Source organism: Gasterosteus aculeatus, chromosome 9 (genome assembly GCF_964276395.1).
Source record: "Gasterosteus aculeatus chromosome 9, fGasAcu3.hap1.1, whole genome shotgun sequence".
Classification (NCBI taxonomy): domain Eukaryota; kingdom Metazoa; phylum Chordata; class Actinopteri; order Perciformes; family Gasterosteidae; genus Gasterosteus; species Gasterosteus aculeatus.
The window spans coordinates 16,653,708-16,674,400 of record NC_135696.1 but is presented as its reverse complement, the minus strand read 5'-3'; the positions used below and the strand labels follow the sequence as shown (position 1 = coordinate 16,674,400).

Sequence of the window (20,693 nt, the reverse complement as noted above, 5' to 3'; positions counted from 1 at the left end):
GTGAATGGGTTTGTTTGAGGAGTCACATGGTCTAATTGTAGGGTTCAGGTGAGACGGATCACCTGTGGGCGAAAAAACTGAGAGAGGGACAAAAAGAGGCAGAGAGAAAAAACAGTGGGAGCATGAAGGACGACAAAGAAATGGACAAAATATGCCAGTTGGCAAAACAATATCCACTCAATGTCCACTCACTGCTCCGGGGTTGTTTCACATAATCATCACTTCTAAACGCCTCTACTTAAATGTTTTTTAAGTGTTTTTCATCTCACAGTTAGGCGTAGCGGGAAGTTAACCATATGTACTGGAAGCATTTCACCTCATAGTGACAAAATAGACTTCAGGAAGTCACTGCGTCATTTAACTAGTTTTCAGTAAACATCGTTCGAAACATTTTTTATATCAGGATTTGTGAAGGAAATCTATAGAAAACAGTTAAAATATTTTTGGTAGTGATATTTAGAGGATGCTGATGCTCTTAGAGCCAGTTGTCTGTGATAAGTAATCGTTTCTTCCTGCTTTCATGCTAAGCTAGGCTAGTTTCCTCCATATGATATTGAATAATATTTTTGTATTTTATTTTTATATTTTTTATAAAGGTGTTCTTTAAAAGAAACTGTAACTTTTTTTTTTTTAGAATTTTAAGCTAATTGTTTTTTTTAAATGATTATTCAATCATTAAAATAGCCGTCGGCAGCCTCAGAGGTGAAGCCTTTGAAGCCGTAACTGTTACCAGCACTGATCAGAGTGACATCGGTTTTGTTACGCCCAACGATGGAGTTCATTTCTGGACGTTACACTACATCTGCATGACGAATGAACAGCTGTAAAACAACTTCAAATGTCATGCGTTAACCTCCCTACAGATTCACAGGGCAGCCGGATATAACTGATCATAAGTTATTTTTCACCGATGCCAACATTATTCCGCTTGTTCACTCCGTTTACAGCAAACTGACTGTTTTCAATCGACGCCTCAATTTGTCTGCCCATAAAAGAACAAATGGCGCATATTTGGTAGGTTCCTTTAAATCCCATTCAACTAATTATGACATTACTGTGGTTTTTTTTTTCTTCTTTAAAGTGAAAACCACAGAGTTGTAAGCTTCAACCAATCATACTCATGGAGAAATGTCATTTAAATGAGGTGTTGGATGGCGGCGAAGAAAGGTGTGGTTAAGGGGGACGGAAAACCGGTGTAGTCTCGGCTCGTTTCCAATCTCTCTCTCCACCCAAACCCCCACCGTGGATGTTTTTTGTCAAACGTGTCCCCACCACACATCAGCAAGTGAGGTGGAAAGAAACCATAAAATGTCTCTGCACGGTCTGCCTTGAATTAGGGCCAAACCTCACTCTGCATCTGTCATAAACGATACAATTAAACCCAATCCGGCCTGCCCGAAGGGGATGGAGACGAGGGGGAAAGGGAGGAGAAAAAAAAGTGGGGGAAAGTGGGCGTCAGCAGTAAAACAGAATGATGAACGTTGTCGGTGGTGGCGCAGTGTGTGGCAAGTGCAAGAGGTGACCCGAGAGCCTCCGTCTTGCCAGCACGGACTCTGTGGGAGCGGATCAAGATTTCGGCGCCAAATCTGCAGATTCCTCCTCTTTCTTCCCCCCCTTTTTTTTGACCACATCAGAGGTGTGACTCATTGGTGGTCTTTGATTCCTCAAATTGAAAAGGGATGCCCCCGCAAAGAGATCCGATGTCATTTATGTAACGTGAGCCTCTCCCCCAACCCCACCTGCTAAAAAATATAACTTATCCGTCAGAAATGATGAGGTTGGAGTGAGTCGCCTGATGTGAAAATGAGTTTTCCTGGAACAATGTTGGTGGTCAGTCACCAAGGTCCATCAAGACAGCCCCTCTGCTGTTATTGAACAGCACTTTTCCATATGCAACAGTCACATGCGGGGGGATTTCCTGACAATTCATATGTGTTTTCTTCTGTCCAAAGGGATGAAAAGACCACCATCATCTTGGAGTTACACGCTGCATGCAAAGGCATAATTCAAGTCTGCTTGAGGTTATCCATGTGTATATCTGATATTTTTCTTTTTTTTCTCCTCTATTTCACACTTCACAGGTTTAACTTGCCAGGAAATATAATGACATTTGCAAAGTAATTACTGTGAAAAAAAGGAAACTACAACGACATAAGAAGTTACATGCAGCTAGACTTCAGTTGAAATGTGAATTGGAAAATGATGAGAATATAGTGCAGATATGCCTATATTTTACTGAGAAGATGACTTTTTGGTTTCTGACATGTTTTAAATGAGAGGCAACCTTATGTCACAATAATGTTTCCTTCTCTAAACTGATTACGGCTTGTATTTCCACGGCATACTGCAGAAACAACTCAATACATCGGAGACAAAGGTAAACGATTTCCACATGTTTTAAAGGAAGCAGCCAAGCACAACGAAACTTGAATCCAAATCCAAGCTGTGAGTGAAAGTAGCGTTTTTCTCTGCTTTATTTGTCACACCTGTGCAGAGAGCTTCATCACAACGGAACTGCCTCAGCTATTTGACGAATGTCTTTACCAGGTGACCCTCAGGATGATGGACAGTCTGCGGTCAGAGTTCGGAGCAGGTATGCAAAGGAGTCGCCCCAGGTGGGAGGGGGGTCAAAGAGTAAAGGTCGGCGACCAGGTCAGTAGACGGGACACCTGCGAGGGTCTGATGGGGACGGCTGTGGCAGGAGGAATCCCGCTCGATCCAACGCCGCGATGCTGAGTTCCCCGCGTAGATCGTAGATCCCTGTGTAATGTAAGGTAAATATTATGTGCATTTTAATTTACACAATCACTTTGGCTTTCAAGAATGACAGTGCCTACTATTACTTTTATATCTTATTTCAGAGTGTAAAAATAACTGAATGTAAAAGCCTGTTTACAATTACAAAATCCGCTGAGTTAAGTTGTGCTACACGAGGAGGAATCGGCCTCACTTATAACAAATGTAACCATCATGAAATCAGCCGTTTGGTAGATTGCCCATTTGTTTCAAAGCACAATGGTGGCTTGATTATTTTATTATTATTGTCAAGAAATACTTCCCTGATAAGGACAGACTTTGTTATAGTAATATTTGTATAAATCTTCATTAACTTCATGATTACTATAATCATTGTTATTATCATATTTTGACCGTACAAGTTTTAATCTCTGTTGTTATAATGAATATGGTTTCATTATTGGTTGTGATAAGTAATACCTTTGCATTCTTCCCCATTATTCATTGTTTTTTTTATGAAAATCTCGGAGCTTTAATGATTGACGCATATTTGAGGTTTAAAAATCCCAGAAATAAGTAAAGAATGTAACCCCACCACAACACTTTGAAACACAGGATTGGCGCTTACTAAACACATTATTGGCAATTAATATTGAACATACCCTGTTCAACAAAAGACGTGTATTTTATACTTTTAAATGAGCTTTGATTTCCATTTCAAAGTCACAGCATCTGCAGCCACATATAGATATTTCCACAACTACACTGTCACCGAATGTGACAGAATGTGACAGAATGTGACAGTGGGCCTTCCTTCTTTGTGCAACCACCTCTTCCTGCCACCACTTTGCTGTGCATGTTGGGCTTCAGTCCAACTGGAGGTACACAGTGTGCAGAGAGGCAGCGCAGCCATTAGACACAGAGCTTTACAGAGATTAGGATGCACACACACCACCAACACAGGCAGTCGCTGTACCAAACAAGGATTAGGGTTTTGGCAAAGAAAAGGCAGCACAACAGAGCCTTGCCAAAGAAAATGATTCACCATATGTGTTTTTTTTTTACCTTATGTGGCACTGATGAGAATGAATGGGCAATATTTTCTGCGGAGGAATGAGCAATATTTCTTGTTTAGTTCAATATTTTTCTGCGTAGAAGGGCATGTTTACTCAGTAATCCTCCATTTCTGCAATAACACTAACTAGATTTATTTATGTGACAGTACACTTGTGGACTCTGACTCAGGACCTGGAGTCATTTGGGTGCATTTTGCGTGATTGTGTAGGTTTGACTGTGAGGCCACGTTGAAAAATGTTGTTATAGCAGAGCCATAAACTTTTTTTGTTTCATAGTAACTGTTGATCATTAGCGCAAGATGAAAGAAGATGTTATTTTTCCTTTTGAATGATTTAAAAGCTTTCTCTTAATTACCCTTCAAACCTATAGTCATAAAGTTATAATTATTTTTAAAGAGAGGTTCTTGTGTGCAGTTTGCGCATAAACCCACAGGGTGATTTTCTTATCTTAGCAACAATATGCTCACAGCTGTGTCAGGCCGTAGTCATAATAAAAACATTAGCATTCTGATATTTAGCGCATATAATGTGTCAGCCCGGGAGGAAGATAGGAAGCAGGCGCAGGGTTCTCAGGTAGGAAAGGAGATCTTTATTTATGCAGCGAAGGTCCTCCAGACAGAGTCTAAAGCGGGCTATGAAATTATCCTAGGTCACACTTCTTCCGATAAAATAAACCAGGAAGAAGTGTGGCTATAAAACTATCAAAAAACAAAATCACTCCGCTCTAGGAGGAAAACAAAAGGCTTTTAAATTTATCAAAGTAACCAACGCACTCTATTGACGGAGGCAACGTCTCAAAACAAAATCACTCCTTATAGGAGGAAAAACAAAGAACTATGAAAGATTAAGGTTGCATCTAACCTAGGAATACAAAACTTAAGCAAAACCAAAAAACAACCTGCGTGGAGGTGAAGGCACTGGGCCGATCGAAGATCCTGAATAACAACAAAAAGGAACCTGTGACGTGGCAGAACGAGGTAGAACACATGGGTAATGACGAACACACTGGCACAGGACAAAGGGAGACGCAGACTATTAATACACATGGAGGGGAATGGGGAACAGGTGGACACAATCAGGAATCAGGGAAGACAATCAGACTGGTGACACATGAGGAAGGGTAAGTGACCTGAAACGAGAGGAGTTATTATTTCAAAATAAAACCGTAAATGACAAGACAAAATGCCCCACAGAGTAAAACAACAGACAATTTCACCGCGGTGTGACATAATGTTTATTAAATTCACTATTCCTTTTAGCAAATTAGCATAATCACATTTGCTACTAAACACAAACCGCAACTGAGGCGGATGTTGGCAGTTTTAGTTATTATTTAAACTTCATGAAAATTTGTGGTGCTTAGACTACAGTGTGATTTATAATCAAGGGGAGTCTGCCCAAATAAATCCTCCCTGACACCGGTGTACACATGGTGATGAACGGATGAAGCTGAGGAGGCGATGGGGTCAACAATGTAGATGTGTCACCCTGCTATTGGATTGATGTGACCAGCTGATAAAAGCACGTGATATCAGGATTGAGAGCCTCAGACAATGACAGCAGGAAATTATGAGTGCACATGCGTGAGAGGAGTGAGTGCAGGATATGAGAAATAAACTACAGGCCTCAGCACGCAAAAGAACTGTCTTCCTGACTGAATTGATGCTTGAGCTCCATTACAAATACCCCGAGGACAACATAAATGTCTGAACCAGGAAAAACAAAGATGTTAACGTCATGGCGGCGATGGCAGCAACGTCAGCTCATTATAAAACTATAAACAAAGCACAAATTGTCGCGTTTAGTTCTCTGTTAGTGTACGTATCAAACAAATTAGATTAAAAGTCAGTTGACGTGTTTGTTTCGGAAAGAGCCAAGCCGGCTGTTCCCTCCGGTGGCCTTTCTTGACGCTAAGCTAGGCTAGCTGCCTCCCTCCCCCGTGCTCGGTGACATTTCAGACACGTGAGCGATCGACCTTCTCCAACGGCAAGCTGTCCAAAACTGCATCAATTCATTGACGCGAGTTTTGTCGTCTACGTTGACGGAGCAAACAAAAAGTTGGGACCGAGCACCGTCACTTACAGGATGTGTGAGGATCGGCATGCATGAGGTGTTCATCTGTCCCCATCCACACGTTTGTCCATGCGAGATTCTCTCCTCTTATCTGGTGGGATAAACTGTCTGTCCCACACAGTGTGATAGAACGGGCCGTGCCTGTGCAGATAACAAGGCGCGAAGGCATCTGGCCGAGTTCACTGGCCTGGACACACGGGGCTCGCCGACCGAGGGCTGACGCACATCGTTCACAGGGAACCACGCCTCTGCTTTTTCTTGCTTCTTACTTTCCCTGTTCTCCATCTCTTGAAGGTCTGGAAAAAAGTCAGCGCGGACGTCCGAGGAACAGCTGTCATGGGGAAATTGTTGCCGGTGATTTATTTTTGTAAATGACCAGGTGATCCGTGGACACTTTTGGTTTTGCTTGGTCGCGTCGGTTGATCCACACTGTGACACACACACACACGCGTGCACTCTTTGACCCCGGCGTCGGCTCTGGTGTTGGGAGTCGGGCCGCGGCGGATGTCCATCTGTTGACTCGGAGTGTTGTAAGCTCAAGATGAGCCCCGCAGATTAAGAGTGGAGGCAAACAAAGGGCCGTGCCAAGATGAGCCCCAGTGTATACAGATTAATACAACAATACAACCACACGAGCGCTGCCGTAAACCATTTGCGTGTCTCTTGTTAATGTGTTTCGGAAAATTTTTTCCTGCTTAGCTTTGAGGGGATACCTCGACATGGAAACTTATACTTAGGTGGTCCATTCCAGCCGACATCAGTTGTTTACTTAACCCTGCTGGGGGTCACAGCAGACAAAGAGCAATGTGTTGTCTTCGACGGCCTGACGCACGTTCGGATACAAATAAACGTACGATAAATACAAAGCGTGTTCTCTCACTCATACTGGTCCATCGATCCATCTACCTATAACCTTTCTGTCCGAGTTTCAAATCTGTTCGTTTCTCTTATGCTGTCTTTAAAGTGCCTTCTTGATTGAACCATCAACTAAGTTTTATCGGGAGGAGTCAAGGATTCCTTCATCACAAAAGTGTCCAGACTATTGCCGTAAAATGTGTCTGCCCTTGTAAAAAAGAGAGTCCTCCACAGAAACAGCGCACGTTTCAGCTTTTTTCAATTGTGTCCAATAAATCAAACAGGTCGTTCATTTGTCTCCCCCTGACAGAATGCTAGATTTACATAATAAATAAAAATGGTAATAAATAGGAACAGACTGGTTTGGATAGTGAAGCACATACACAGCTGATGTTTTCTCTTTAGATTCCTTTCCTCTCAGTGCCGTGTGGTGTGTCATTAGTCATGGTTCCCGCAGTACAGCACATCAAACTCGCCTCATTTTCTAACCACCGGCCCTCCACCTCCGCCAGTCTTACCTGTCTCCAAGCACTCAGAGCGGCTCTCGGCCCTCTGTGGGGGGTTCAGCATGTGTTAACATGACAGATTGAGCCCCAGTTGGAACCTCAATTGCATCATTCCATGGATGCGAGTCAGTGGTGTGGTCCGGCCGAGTAAACAAGCTCTGAATCCAGGAGCAGAAAGGGAGAAAGAGAGAGAGGAGAAGGAAGGAAAGAGGGGAAATGATGGAAGGGTGATGGAGTGATTATCAAGGAGCCCGGAATACAAGAGCAATAAAGAAGTAGAGGAAATAGGTGTAAATTACTGAGATACTGGGATGAACTGAGGAGGTGTGAAATGTGAGCGGGTGGAGATTTAAAGAAGGAAAACGAAAAACAACAGCCTCGCAAAACCACCCAAACCTCCTCCAAGGTGGTCGTCGAGTGAGGTTTGTTTTGTTATGCGATAAGCCGGGAGTTCAGCGAGGCAGAAGGAAAAGGCAGCAGCAGGCCGGTCGGAAAGTGTGTCTTCATTAGCAAGCGATCGGAAGGAGGGGGGGCGGGTAATATGAGGTTTCAGCCGCGTCGGGCCGTTTCGGCGGTAGTACTCAACGAGTGAGCCAAGAGTAATCACATGAGGTCACAGAATACGCTACGCAATTAGGGGTGTGACTAAACGAGATATACAACCGGGGTATTTGACATGTGCACTTGCAGGTACGGACTCGTGGAAACACATGTTTACACAGTTCGTATCCAATATTCCCACATAAATCAATACGTTGGGAACCTGCGTGTCACGATTTATACTCGATGACTTATGTAAACGAGCACCATGGATTCATTTAATGGTGATGTTGTGTGGCCAGACTTGAAGAGATGTGACAATTGGTGGTGAGGATCAGGAGACGTTTCCAGAAAGGTGTCGAGGGTATCAGGACAATCAAGTTGTTTGAGTAATGGATTGTAATGTGGGCTTTGATGAAGGAGCAGTGCCTTCGGGGGAATATTTGGGGAAAATGACACATTTAGTAGTTAAAGTAAATACGGTAAAAGACGGCGGTGTGCTTTTAAATGTATTAAGAGCACTTTTTCCTCCAAAGTGATTTACACCATATTATATTATATGTTTCTAAAACGTTGATGCTATTAAGCAATTAGGTCATTAAAACACGTATTTCACACCGACTCCAGACCATTTAAGTCTGGGTAGATATGTATGTTTTTTCCACTGCATAAGTCATCACACTGTACCTGCACTGTTTTGTATTTTACCTCCACGGGCACACAGCAGTTTGGACACATACGCCTCACAGTCACAAGGGAAACTAAATATTCACTCAATGCTGTGGAACTCACAGTCCTCTCTCACACATACGGTGCTACATCCCTGGATTGGACTGCAGTGAAAGAAAAGGTGCTATAATACTGCCGCCAAAACGTGAGCTCAGCTCTCAGCAGCGCAAAGCGCTAAAAAGGTTTGCAGCGCAAGAATGCGATTGTGCTCTCCGAGTTAATTGCTTAGGGAAACTATTAGAAGACGCACTGTATTGAAGACGTACATTGTGGTCGTAACTAAATCGTGTGTCCGGCAGGCATCAACCAGTCACATGTGTTCAGTAACTCTGCTCTGAGTCTGCTCTGCGGTATGCAGCCATAGTATTTGAGTAGTTGTAGTATATTCTTATTTTTTAATTAGCTGTTTATCCTGCCGGTACGTGGTACCAAAATAAAGCATCAATTGGATATCTATTGAATCTCCTGCAGGATGCATTACGTCACTGCAGAATTAAAAGACAAAGCGAACGCAGGAAAACAAATTGTTCACTTTGGTCGGGATGAGCACAAAACAAATGACGTGTCTCTTTTCAATCCCAGGGCTATTGTTTTCTTCCTGTCTCCTCCTGTTACCCTATAAGTATTGCCTGGGCTGACTCTCTCACTCATGTATACAATATCATAGCATGCACTTCCAGCCATCCCAGTCCTACAAATATTTGGTATACAGGCTCCTCATGTTTATTCAAAGTACTGGGTTACACTGTTTGGGAAAGATAGACAAGAGCCCTTTGGGAAGGAAAAGGAAAACTATTCCAAATGAAAAGTAATGATTCATACCAGAGATATACGCTGGACTTCGCAGTACTTTTGGACAGTTCCACTTCATGCAATTATGATTGGATGTGAATAGTGCATAGACAACTTAGTGTTGCATAACTCTAAATATGTTGTATGGGCACTGTGTCATGTGTGTGTGTGGTGAGTGAGAGCAGAGTGAGGTGGGTGGTCTCCACTCACTATCAGTATACAACACAAATTGGTATTTTGAGAAGGAAATTAATATTGCCATTAGCGGCGGCTCTTGCGTGTGTGTCTCCGTGCACGAGCGTGTTTTGCATACTTCCAAAAAAACAGAGCGGAGAATTTCCACTTCAAATGAGGACATTTTTCTTTTCAGGCTGGAACTTTGAGCGATGCCACGATGCCGCATGACGACACCGCAGCCATCTCCGCTCGCTCCCCGCCGGCGACTCAGAAGGCAGCTTTTCCATTGCAGCGCGAGGAAAAGGAAAACCGTGGGCCCGTCGCCACATTGGCCTCAGTTTAACTTAAACATTTTCTCAACATCCATTTCTTTTTACCTGGCTGGAGGACAAACCATTAGTAGAAATGTTGCAGCTGACTCTACCCCAAATGAGGCCATTCTCAGTGTGGGTCGGCAAGAAAGAAGAGGGTTCTTTAAGTCAGATTTTACGGTGTTTGTGGCCCTTTTTTTTAATATCATATATAGTGAAACTATGGCGACAGGTAGGACAGAGAGAGACACGTCCAGCAACCGTCCTCAGAGGAAAAAAACACACACAGGCAGTTTTATTATTTATGTTGTAAAGAGCTAATATGGGAAATAAAACTTGTTACTTGTATGATAAAAAATTATCGTCATATAGCCTTTGTTGAGCTTGGTTGAAAAGCAAAGATAAAGAGGTAAACAGCTAGCCGAACAAACCCCCCCAAGAATAGAGTTTCCCTCAGTCCTGTGTTTATGCTAAGCTAAGCTACGCTAAGCGTGGTATCGATCTTCACCATCTTTACTTTGAGCTCTGTGAGAAAACAAGTAAGCACATTTCTCAATGTAGGGGGCTATTTCTCCTTAACGCTGATTTAAGTTGATTCTTCGCCTCGAACACAGCAGGTGACAAATGAATCGCCGGGAGCTTCACTATCGGCTCTCGATCGCTTTCGATCGTTCTGCACGATCCTACTAAGCAGATTTTGCTAAGTTAAGCCCGTACGGAGGAGTGAAGGTGTTTCATTCCAGCGTTTGCTCTGTTTATTTACAGGAGGGCTGCTGATGAAAGTGTGGTTGTTTATTAACAGTTCCAAATATATGGAGACATTTTGTACGAATTTCCTTGTGTTAATAAATTGCATCAGAAATGCCTTGGAAATGTAAAGTTTACTAAATACTAAAAAAAAACAGACAAATATTTCAGACATGCTATAAATTTTAATAGACATATTGATATTTCTGTAGAGAAACAAAGTTATCCCTAGTTTTATTTACAATACAGGAATACAAAAAAAATGGTCACATACAGTACAATGGTAAAAACGACATAGAAGAACTTAAATAATTATTTCATTTGTGTAACTACTTAAATAATGAAAATGGTTATTCTATTCACACCACGCCATCTCAGCAGCTACAATGCAACTTTCACATTAAGTGCTAAAAGAAATTATAATTTTCCATTTTACAGCATGAATTCCATTTTGACCAGGTAGTTGATTTATTTCAGCAAACACAAGCGAGGCGGGAGATGAGGGGAAAAAAATACATCTTGAACTGACACTGAACTTCAATCAACTGCGATGCTTGTTTTTCAAAATAAAAGTCGTGGAGAGAGAGAAAAAAAAACCCATTCACAATTCATCCAGAATACGGACCAGAATGTACGCGCGCTGCCTCCGAATGAGCGTCCGCCCGGCGTCTGAAAAGACACATCGATGTGGCTCCAGACCGTCCCCGTCTGTGCTCAAGTGTTCTCTGGCTACAAGTAGGAGTCAGATGTTCATTAGACGTTCAATCGATGCTATCTCCACGAGACGGATCATTAGTTTAATCTTAAATCTGCTCTCCGCGGAGAAGATCTGACTGAACCGCTTTCACAAAGACCTGGTGGCCTGATGAGACGTTTGATCATCTGACAACGGAGACACATTTCTGACAGTGCTAGTGAAACCAGATGAATTAGATGGACTCAGACAACTGCTCTGAATTACTCTCTGCAGGCACACACATGCATTACTTTTACATCTGGGGCAGGGATGGGGAGAAAAAAAATACTTGTCCTCAAGCGTCTTTCTTAACAGCTGCATATGTATAAGTACGAGAACATGACATGACATGAACTGACAGGCTTAGTGTAAAACTGCTTTCTATAAACACCATTCTCTCCCATATATTATTACGCTTAAAAAAATAAACCCTCCTCTATGAAAACAATAGTAATGCTATAGATTTTTTTTTTTTTTTTTTTTGCAATGCTAAGTAGTACTTAGGTAAGCTCTATTGGAAATATACACCACTGCGCTATCTCTTCCCTTTATAGTTTTGAGTTCGGGTTCAATTTCAGTGTGCGACGCCATGAAAGGAGTTTGATAACTGATAACTGTGAGAGGGTGGTGTGAACACGTGAATGTTAAACTACTCTCATTGCGCTTTTAATAAATGTTTTAATTCATTTTGAATAATAAAGTGAATGAAACAAAAAAATGAATACAGTGCATGAGAGCCAGAAAACTCAGATTGTATGAAACTGGCTTTGACAAAACATTCTCACTTGAGTCAGTCCTATTTCTGTGTAGGTGACAGTCCTATGTTGTAGATCCATTCTGTACATTGATAGCAAGTGAATGTTGCGAAACAAAGTATACACACCGTATACTGTTATAGCTTTTTCTTATGACAATGTGCCCGCAAACCAAATACAACATCTTAAGTGAGACGACATGGTTCGTCTCTCCCGTATTGGTGCCTTTAGAACAGCACAAAGCACTGCGGGCTCTATAGGACCAACGACTGTCATAGACTTCAGAGGTGCAGAGCGTTCCATCAAAGTCTATGCATGCGGACAATTATTTTTGAAAGGACCATGAAGATGAATTGGAGCTGGAGCCACGCCGCTCCTTTACAATTTTGAATCCTTAAAGAACCCCCGAACAATCAACCCGTCTCCACTGAAAAATGCCTGGAGCTCCATTTTCCGTGGTGTCTTGATAAAGCAACAGATGGCCCCCTGAAGAGATCCAAAGTCTTGGGTTTAAAAGGTCTGTTCCTGCGGAGTCGGCCGTGAGTGAGCATTTTCTGAACGGGACAGGACACGTCGTAGTGGACCTTCCGCAAATTGGCCGTGCTTACTAATCACCTCCTCTGCTGTCTGCGGGTCTCACACTGGGCCACGTTGGGAGCACGGCTTGGATGCCAGGCCTGGTGCTCGGGAGCATGTAGCTTATCGGCAAAAGAGGATGAGTCTGGTACGGTGATGGAGACGAGGACGTAAAGCGGTCTGATGGGAATCCCGTGTGTGCATGTGTGTGTGTGTGTGTGTGTGTGTACATGCCTGTTTGTGTTGGTGTGAGGGAGATTAAGAGGCCATATTAAGGACACCTCGTTAAGAGTCTGCTGGTGGCGATAGGTAGATTTGTGTCAGCTTGAAGACGACGGCGGGGAACAGGCCCCCTCTCCGCACCCCTATACGATATAGCTGGTCAGGTCTAGGAGGTACGAGGTCATGTCAATGATGTGGTCGAGTATGCCGTCTTTCTCCTGGTCGTTGGGCATGCCCTGCTCACTCTGCTCACACTGGGCCCCGGAGTAACCGCTCTTGCACATGCACATGTTGGGCTCGATACACACTCCTCCGTTGCGGCAGGCTGGTTCGCACTTGGCTGCAGAGAGAGCAGAAAGTCAGTTTCACTGTGAATTTAAGTAAAGTTGTGCATTAATGAACCCTGTTAAAACATCTGGACAAATATCCTGTTTGTCCAGATGATGCTACCCTAAAAGCAGCAGATGCATATGAAGGCACTTACCAACTCTGCAGAAGGGTCCCTCCCAGCCGAGGCTGCAGCAGCACTGGCCAGTAGGGGTGCAGTGTCCGTTCTTACAGTGTCTGGAGCAAGCTGTCATCAGCAGCTCCGGAGGCTCCACCTGACGCTGGCACTCTTTCGGGGCGGGAGGCCTGTGACAGTTGTTAGAAGGACGGACAGTTAATATGTGGGGGACATAAGCGTCACATGAAAAAGACAATTTTTGGGCTTGTAAACGCACCAATAAGTGAATTTAAGAAATGTTTCAAGGACAGTTCAAGGTCATTAAGGCAACTTTATTTATATCAGGTTAAACGTTGAGCCTACATTCGATAATGGCAGAATTGCGTCTTTGATCCTGAGTAATGCTTCACGTTAACGACTTTTCTGTGTATTGTCAATTTGTGAATGCGTTGTCTAAGAAGGGTTTAAAGTCAGGTCAGGGTCAAGTGTGGTACATTTACCATGTGCCTCAAGTCTGAACACCAGAGAGAAACATTTCGTGATCATTCCATATGAACACAAACATCCAGACTGAATCAGACTGAACGAATCGGTTTCAGCCCATATGTTGATGTGCGTACATCAACATATGGGCTGGAACTGATTCATTTCATATCACACTCCACACCAATCTGGAAATAATACAATGCGTAATCACGTTTAAATGTGAAGCGTCTGTTGCGCACACACATTCCTCTGCGTGTGCATCTGTAAAAAGGAGAACTATGGATGTATAAACAGCTCCATGGTACGAAGGTAAAAACCTAACGAGGCAACACAACTCGCTGACAGTGAAGGACACACACTCGTACACACAGGCTTGGTAAATGGACTCCTTTGGACTGATGCTGCAATGACAGCTGAAGAGCAGTGAGTGTGCTGTCAGTAATGCTTAGTCGATTGGCAGAGAGGAGACAAGCAAATGGTCAATCGGCGGTAGCAACCAAAGCGAGATGGAATTCCGGACCTTCAACTTTAGTTCTGGGTACTAAATCCTAAACTGAACGGTGACACGTTCTGGCCATGTTTACTTCCTAGTTGAAAAAAAAAAAATGCCACTGAGCAGTGACGATACTTTGACGGAGTGAGTTTGAAGTTGCTTTAAATGTGGATGATGCAAGGCGAGGGAGGGGGTGGGGGGGGGTGATTCCCAGGCTCCCATCAGCACCCGACTCCACACTCCATCCACGCTGGCTTTTGTTGTTGCAGGCTGCGTGCAGTTAAAAAAAAAAAAAAGAGCGAAGGAGGGAAGCAAAGAGAAAGAGAGGGAGAGAGAGAGAGAGAGAAGGAGTCCCTGGAGGATTTTTTTTGGGGGGAGGGGGCGGTGTAGCTAACACTGTTAATAGCAGGCAGGGGTCAGCAGCGCTACTAAACAGTCTGTACGACTGCCAGGGTGGCTGTGAAAACAGCACCTGCTGGTAGCGCCACTTGACAAAGGCAGCTGGGTCAACAGCCACTGTGGGAATTTATCAACTTTGGGAGGGGTGGTGTGTGTGCGAGAGCGGAGGAGTGGAAAGAGGGTGACAGTGCTCACACATGAGGTAGCCACACAGCGAGAGAGAGAGAGAGAGAGAGAGAGAGAGAGACAGGATGATGACAACGGTGAAAATCGGAAAGGAAACGCAGATCGTGTCATAATCTAAATAAAAATAGAGCAGAGAGTGAGCACGGCGCACCAGATCAGGGATGACCTTGTGACAGGTAAATAATGTTGTTTTGTGTTTAACAAAACGCCCTCCCTGCTGCATCAGGGGAAGATGAACACTAACATACAAAAACACTGACATGCATTCATGCGAATGCTCCACCTCACATTTGTTTCTCATCTGTTTAATTATGATGTCTGTCAGTGTGTGTGTGTGTGTGTGTGTGTGTTTAGCTTGTTGGCGCACAGGGCCCGTTTGATTGACATGAGGTGTATGTGAGAAAAGGGCCGTGGAGTGGTGTACATTGTGCGCCCCAACAATAGCTCAATCAAACGGCCCAGTGTGGTCTCTTTTGCTGTTTTGTCATCTTACTCTATTGTTTGGGGGCTCCTTTTGTAGCTTCATTCCTTGTTTTAATTGTGCAAGAAATTTACTGTGTATTGTAGGAGCCAGGGCTTTTCAGTGCGACTGGCAAAGCAGCTTTGTCAAGGGGAGGACCACAGCAGAGATGTAGGAAGATTTAGGAGGGATAGAAAAATAAAGAAAAAGGCTTTTTCTTTTCCCTGCAGCGCGCTGGGAGCCTCACACAGGCTCACGGATACATGCATGTTCTCGTGTACGCAGCACCACCCACACATTGTATGTCTGTACAGACATTTTTAAAAAAAAGGAAGGCACACATACAGATAAATATGTCCACGAACGAGAAGCCGCTGTCTCCCTCCCCCTCTGCCTCCAGTGATTTGTGACTTCCACGGCTAACGCGGCCCATGAAGGAGGTCTCATTTGAAGTTTGCTGTGTCTTTTTTAAGGCCTCTGCTCACTATAATTCAATCAGCCTGCAGCTGACAAAAGCTGGACGTGTGAAAACGCTTTCATAATACCGCTCTCCCTTCCTCTCTGTGGAGGTGGGCGGGGGGGGTGCTGTAACAAATAGAAAGGCAAATTGCCTTTTTACACCAGAAATACACAGGGGGTCTGGCTGTGTGCTGCAATTAAACCGACTGTGTGCGCAAACTTTATTCTGTCCAACTACATGGATGGAGCACAACATGTGCTTTTAGAATCATGTTATGATGAACATGTGACTTTGCCATATGACTCCCATGACGTATTGAATGAAACCTGCTTTTATGCTGTATCATCATGTACTTTTTCAGTATGTTTCTGTTTACTTTCTCGCATTGTTTTTTCCTGGCATGAATATAATGCTCTCATAACAGGATAATAGGATAATTATCCTATCAAATGCAGACTCAATGGGGGTGAAAAGTAGCCAAACCCATTAATACATGCAGTATACTGTATGCGTGAGCTAAACCAGAGTCAAACTAAAGTTTCTTTCTGTCTAGCGGCCTGTTGAAAGATTGTTGAAAGCTGTAATTATATTTTATTTAAATCAAATATGAGATTATTTTCTTTATCTATATATTCTTTGAAATCTCAATGCTATTTTTATATGTAAAACACTGCGTTACGTTATTGTTGAAAAGGTGCTACACAATCAAAACTCGCCTTTTTATCCTTTGTGGAACAGTGAAGGGAATCTAAATGCAAAAAAAGGTCCACTTACCACTGAGCTTTATATAGTACATATATACACTATATGATTGGAAATAGTTCTATCCATTTGCTATACCATAAACGAGCCCTGTCTTGCTTTTGGCCTCTCTCTCTTTCTCCCTCTCTCTCACACATACACCCTCACACCACACACATTGAACATGTTTCAAAATGCATGGTGGCCTATTTATTATTGGAGGGGTACTCCAACTGACAAACAAATACCTAGAAATGAAGTCATGTGGCCAGGACATGTTTACACAAACACCGCTGAGGGATTTTATGGCTGATGTTTCCCTGTAAGCCTTTAGCCGCCCTCAGTTCCTCTTCTCCCTTCCATGTTCCCAATCACGGCGCTAGATGCCATAATGGACCACAGAAACCACCGTACTCTAAAACAAACCTCTTCATGAGAGGGCTTCAGGGTCCAAATGGAAACGGGAAAAAAAAGGGGGGAGGACCACCAGACTCGATAACGCTCTGAGGTCAGACATGTTAGCTACCCGAGTTACTCCCTCCGTCACCCCCACTCCGTCCTCGCTGTAACAAGATCACAATAACGAAGCCAGAGTGAATCGGGAGTCAAGACTCCGACACCACAGGATACGCACAGACTAAACAAAGTCCACTTGACGGTGGAAGGAATTGTTCTTTTTAGAGAAATGCGTCCCGCAGTGATGTGAGAAAGCAAAGATATGGAGCGAGGCCCCCTGGGAGCCTTTTAAACATCTTTTGGTCAGATGAATTGTGCTAATGCTTGGGTGGCACTGTCGGCACCCGGGAACCAGCTGTCAATTTGTTTCTATCGTGATCCTTGGCAATGCAAATTCTCTCCTAATCAAATTGGACGGACCCTGAAGAGACGTTTGTAATTTGGGACTTTTAAGTTGGACTTAATGGGCCCAACCATGCAGGATCCTACTCTATCAACTCCCCGCAAAAGCGCTGATAAGAAGATCGGCAGAAACATGGGGGAGGAATTTCCTTCCTACCAGGGTGGTAGTATATCAGACACACATGCTTATGCATCCACACTGTATCGTGTGGGAGGAATTCATGCCTTTGCACAAATGGTTTATACATCTGTCCCTATCCCAATCATGTCAGATACTGAGGTGGACATGGTTAGGATGATGACACGTTTGGATTATGAAGCGTTACCCACTCGTTTCAGTTGCCTGACATCAATTAATTGAACATTGGACTGTCTTGGAAATAGAATCCATTGCCTCGCTGCGTTTGCTGTTGTTGCCGTAAAATGACTTTGTGTTTACTATGAGTCACGTACGAGAACGCGTGGGTGTTTCTACGTGTGCTGTGGCATTGAAGTCGCCGCGCACGACAGCAGGTGCCTTTGTGTTTTCATGACTCGCAGCAGAGTGAACCCTACTGTCGAAGGCTGTGAAAATAACCGGCGGGCGATCTTCACTGCGGTGAGCAGCTAGTGAGTGTCTCTGTTCGCAATACTTAACTCTCATAACATTTTGACACGCTATGCATATTCTCCACTTCCTGCTCAGCATTTGCTTTGGCTTAGGAAGGTGGTCATGTGATGACTCGTTGAAGGGCACAAAAACTCTGGCGACAGTGACGTATTAAGTGTGTGTGTGTGTGTGTGTGTGTGTGTGTGTGTGTGGAGAGGACGTGTGTGGGTAAGTGAGGATTTTCAGGATGAATATTAGAAAAGATATCGCCGCATTGAAACGTGATCTTCTAAAGCTCCGTGGCGTCGTGAGAGTCTTGTATGACCACCATGAAACAAAGCCAGCATGGAGGATTAGGGATGGTGGGCTGGATCACTTACTTATGGGACTAAGACCAAAACTATAAACGTTAACAGTTTACAAACAATCGATGGCTGAAAAAAAATTGGTAAACTCAAAGCCTCTTTCCAAATGTGAAACAAACCATCCCCTGAGATGAAGAAAGGGTTCTAAACGTACCGTTTAGGATCAACCAGCTTGTAGAGTTTCCCACTGTTTGACTGCACCATGATTTTACTGCTTGCCAGCATGTAGACTTCACCTGCGAATAGGAACATCGAAAAGGGGCCATCAGCTCTATTCGCATCACAGATGTTTAACGTGCAACATGTGTCCCGATGGTCAATCTTTCTTCCAATTCGTGCGATACTAAAATAAGGAGGGGGGACAAGAGGAAGCAGGCGGTGGCATGAGGACAAAGGGAGAATGAGTGTGGCTGTAGCTTCTGCATTGCTGCGCTGGCCAAAGGACTGTAGGAAAGAGTTTAACGGGGCGACCGGGAACAAGGCGGATAATTCAATGAGGAACAAAACCAACAAGAAAATTCCTATAAGGGGGATAAAATTGTAGACATGTGTGTGTGGAGCCTATACTGTGGGACACAGGCCCACCCCCACAATGATTCTTGCACCACTTGCAAATCATGATCGGATGCAGGAATCTTTGAAATACCTCGACAAATAATAACTCAAGAACCTGGCAGAAACATTTTCTGATGTGAACTGTGGGAGTGAGCCACATCGTGTGTTCGTGCTAATCAGAAACACCAGAGCTGGCGGTTAATGACTCTGTGTCTTTGGTGGGGGTCCAGCTGGTAAAAAATGCTCTGTGTCGTATTAGTCCTCTCACCTCAGCTCACCCTGCCTTATTTTAACGTTACAGCCCCCGCTCGCTCCCCTTTGGCCCGCCCCTCCGTCCCCAGGTAAACAGTAACTCGTCTCTCTACCAATGGAAAACATTGCATGGTCGGTGGCCACTAAACACAGCTCATAAGTGGGTCTTTTGGAATAGTGTTGCTATCTTATGGAAGTGGAAATGAATTCAAAAGGAAGTGCGCCCTCTTTAATATCCTGTTGGGAATGTGCCATCGGGGTGAGAACGCTATTAGTTCCCCTGGAGATTTAGATCTGAGCGATAGTCCTTGATGGATAGGTGTTGCAATTTTTCCAGATTTTTAATCATGTTCTTATGCACCCGACTGTGTGAAACATTACCAACACATTTTTGAAAAACCCACTGGAAAATTCCTCGACGTGATGTTAACATGACATTACGTTGATAAATATACAACAAAAATGACTCTAAGCCAGGATTTTTCCATGGTTTTGCTATCTGTCATTGGAGGCCAGCAAGCTTTCAAGGGTTTGACGTAGTAAAAACCCACAAGGGAAAATATGTTAATAAATAACTGTCACTAAATGTGGACGCCAGCAGGAGGAACAAAACTCGAGAGAGACTCGAGAGCTAGAATGAAAATCTGAGCAGAGACACAGAATTCTGCGTAACTGTGTAGGTTTCTCATCCTTGACCCACTCACCTAGTTCATCCTCTCCGAAACCCAAGATGTGTCCCACCAGCAGGTAGCCACATGAGCCGGCCGAGCCCAGACACAGAGCTTTCTCCTGCCACTGTTCACCGCCGGCGGACGTTGACAAAGGAGACTTCTGGAGGATCCGCAGGTTACTGAGACAAACAAAACACACAGAGCAGGCAAATGAATTCATCTGCCCCAGATACTGTTCCGTACTACTCATGAAATGCACTTTTTTTTTAACGTTTATAACAAGTGAGAAACACCCCAAAGATTCGTGTGCCGCAATATTAGGCCCAGAGATCTGGAAACCGAGACACCTTAAGCTTCATGCAACATGGTTCACTGACCCGTCACTTTTCCACCCCGTGTCTCACACGCTGTTATTTAAGACCTCAGCTTTTAGTTTCAAAACAAACATCACGCTGGAGCCTTCACTTGGCCACTACAGTGTGCCCTTAAAATTGTAACAGGACCCAAAATTAACCGGAAACACATTGTTTTAAACGCAGTGCCGACTCCTGATAGTGTACTCGCCCTCTGCTATTTACTTCCTTTGTTTACTCAAGCGTCAGTGTTTGACATCGGCAAAGTAGGATGAATTACAAACCAAAGAAAAGTGTGAACAGCACAGAGCAGGATGTCTAATCTCCATTTACACTGAATGGGCCGTGACGAAGCGGGGACAGTAACATAGAACTTGTTTTCCCCTCACGTGGATGGAAATTTGTGTTTACTTTGGCACACGCCGATGCGAGGAACAGATTTTCAGTTTGAGAAGGGAAGAAGAGCGTCATTTGGGGGCTTAAATCAAGTGTGCTTTAACGGCAGTAGGATAAAGCCACTACTGTGTCTTTAAAATAAAGCCAGTCAAC

At 43.8% G+C, this 20,693-nt stretch overlaps 1 protein-coding gene across 1 annotated transcript in view; it reads right to left on the bottom strand.

The window, feature by feature from the left end:
- Positions 1-10,707: 10,707 nt before the first annotated feature.
- The window catches only part of hhip (hedgehog interacting protein), a 29,216-nt gene continuing 19,230 nt past the window's right edge, over positions 10,708-20,693 (bottom strand). The window contains exons 10-13 of the mRNA XM_040187204.2: positions 19,825-19,970; positions 18,468-18,549; positions 13,316-13,464; positions 10,708-13,171 (exon numbers count right to left, since the gene is read on the bottom strand). Of these exons, the coding sequence (XP_040043138.1) occupies positions 12,975-13,171; positions 13,316-13,464; positions 18,468-18,549; positions 19,825-19,970 (574 nt within the window). The 3' untranslated portion in view covers positions 10,708-12,974. The remainder of the gene's footprint in view (positions 13,172-13,315; positions 13,465-18,467; positions 18,550-19,824; positions 19,971-20,693) is intronic.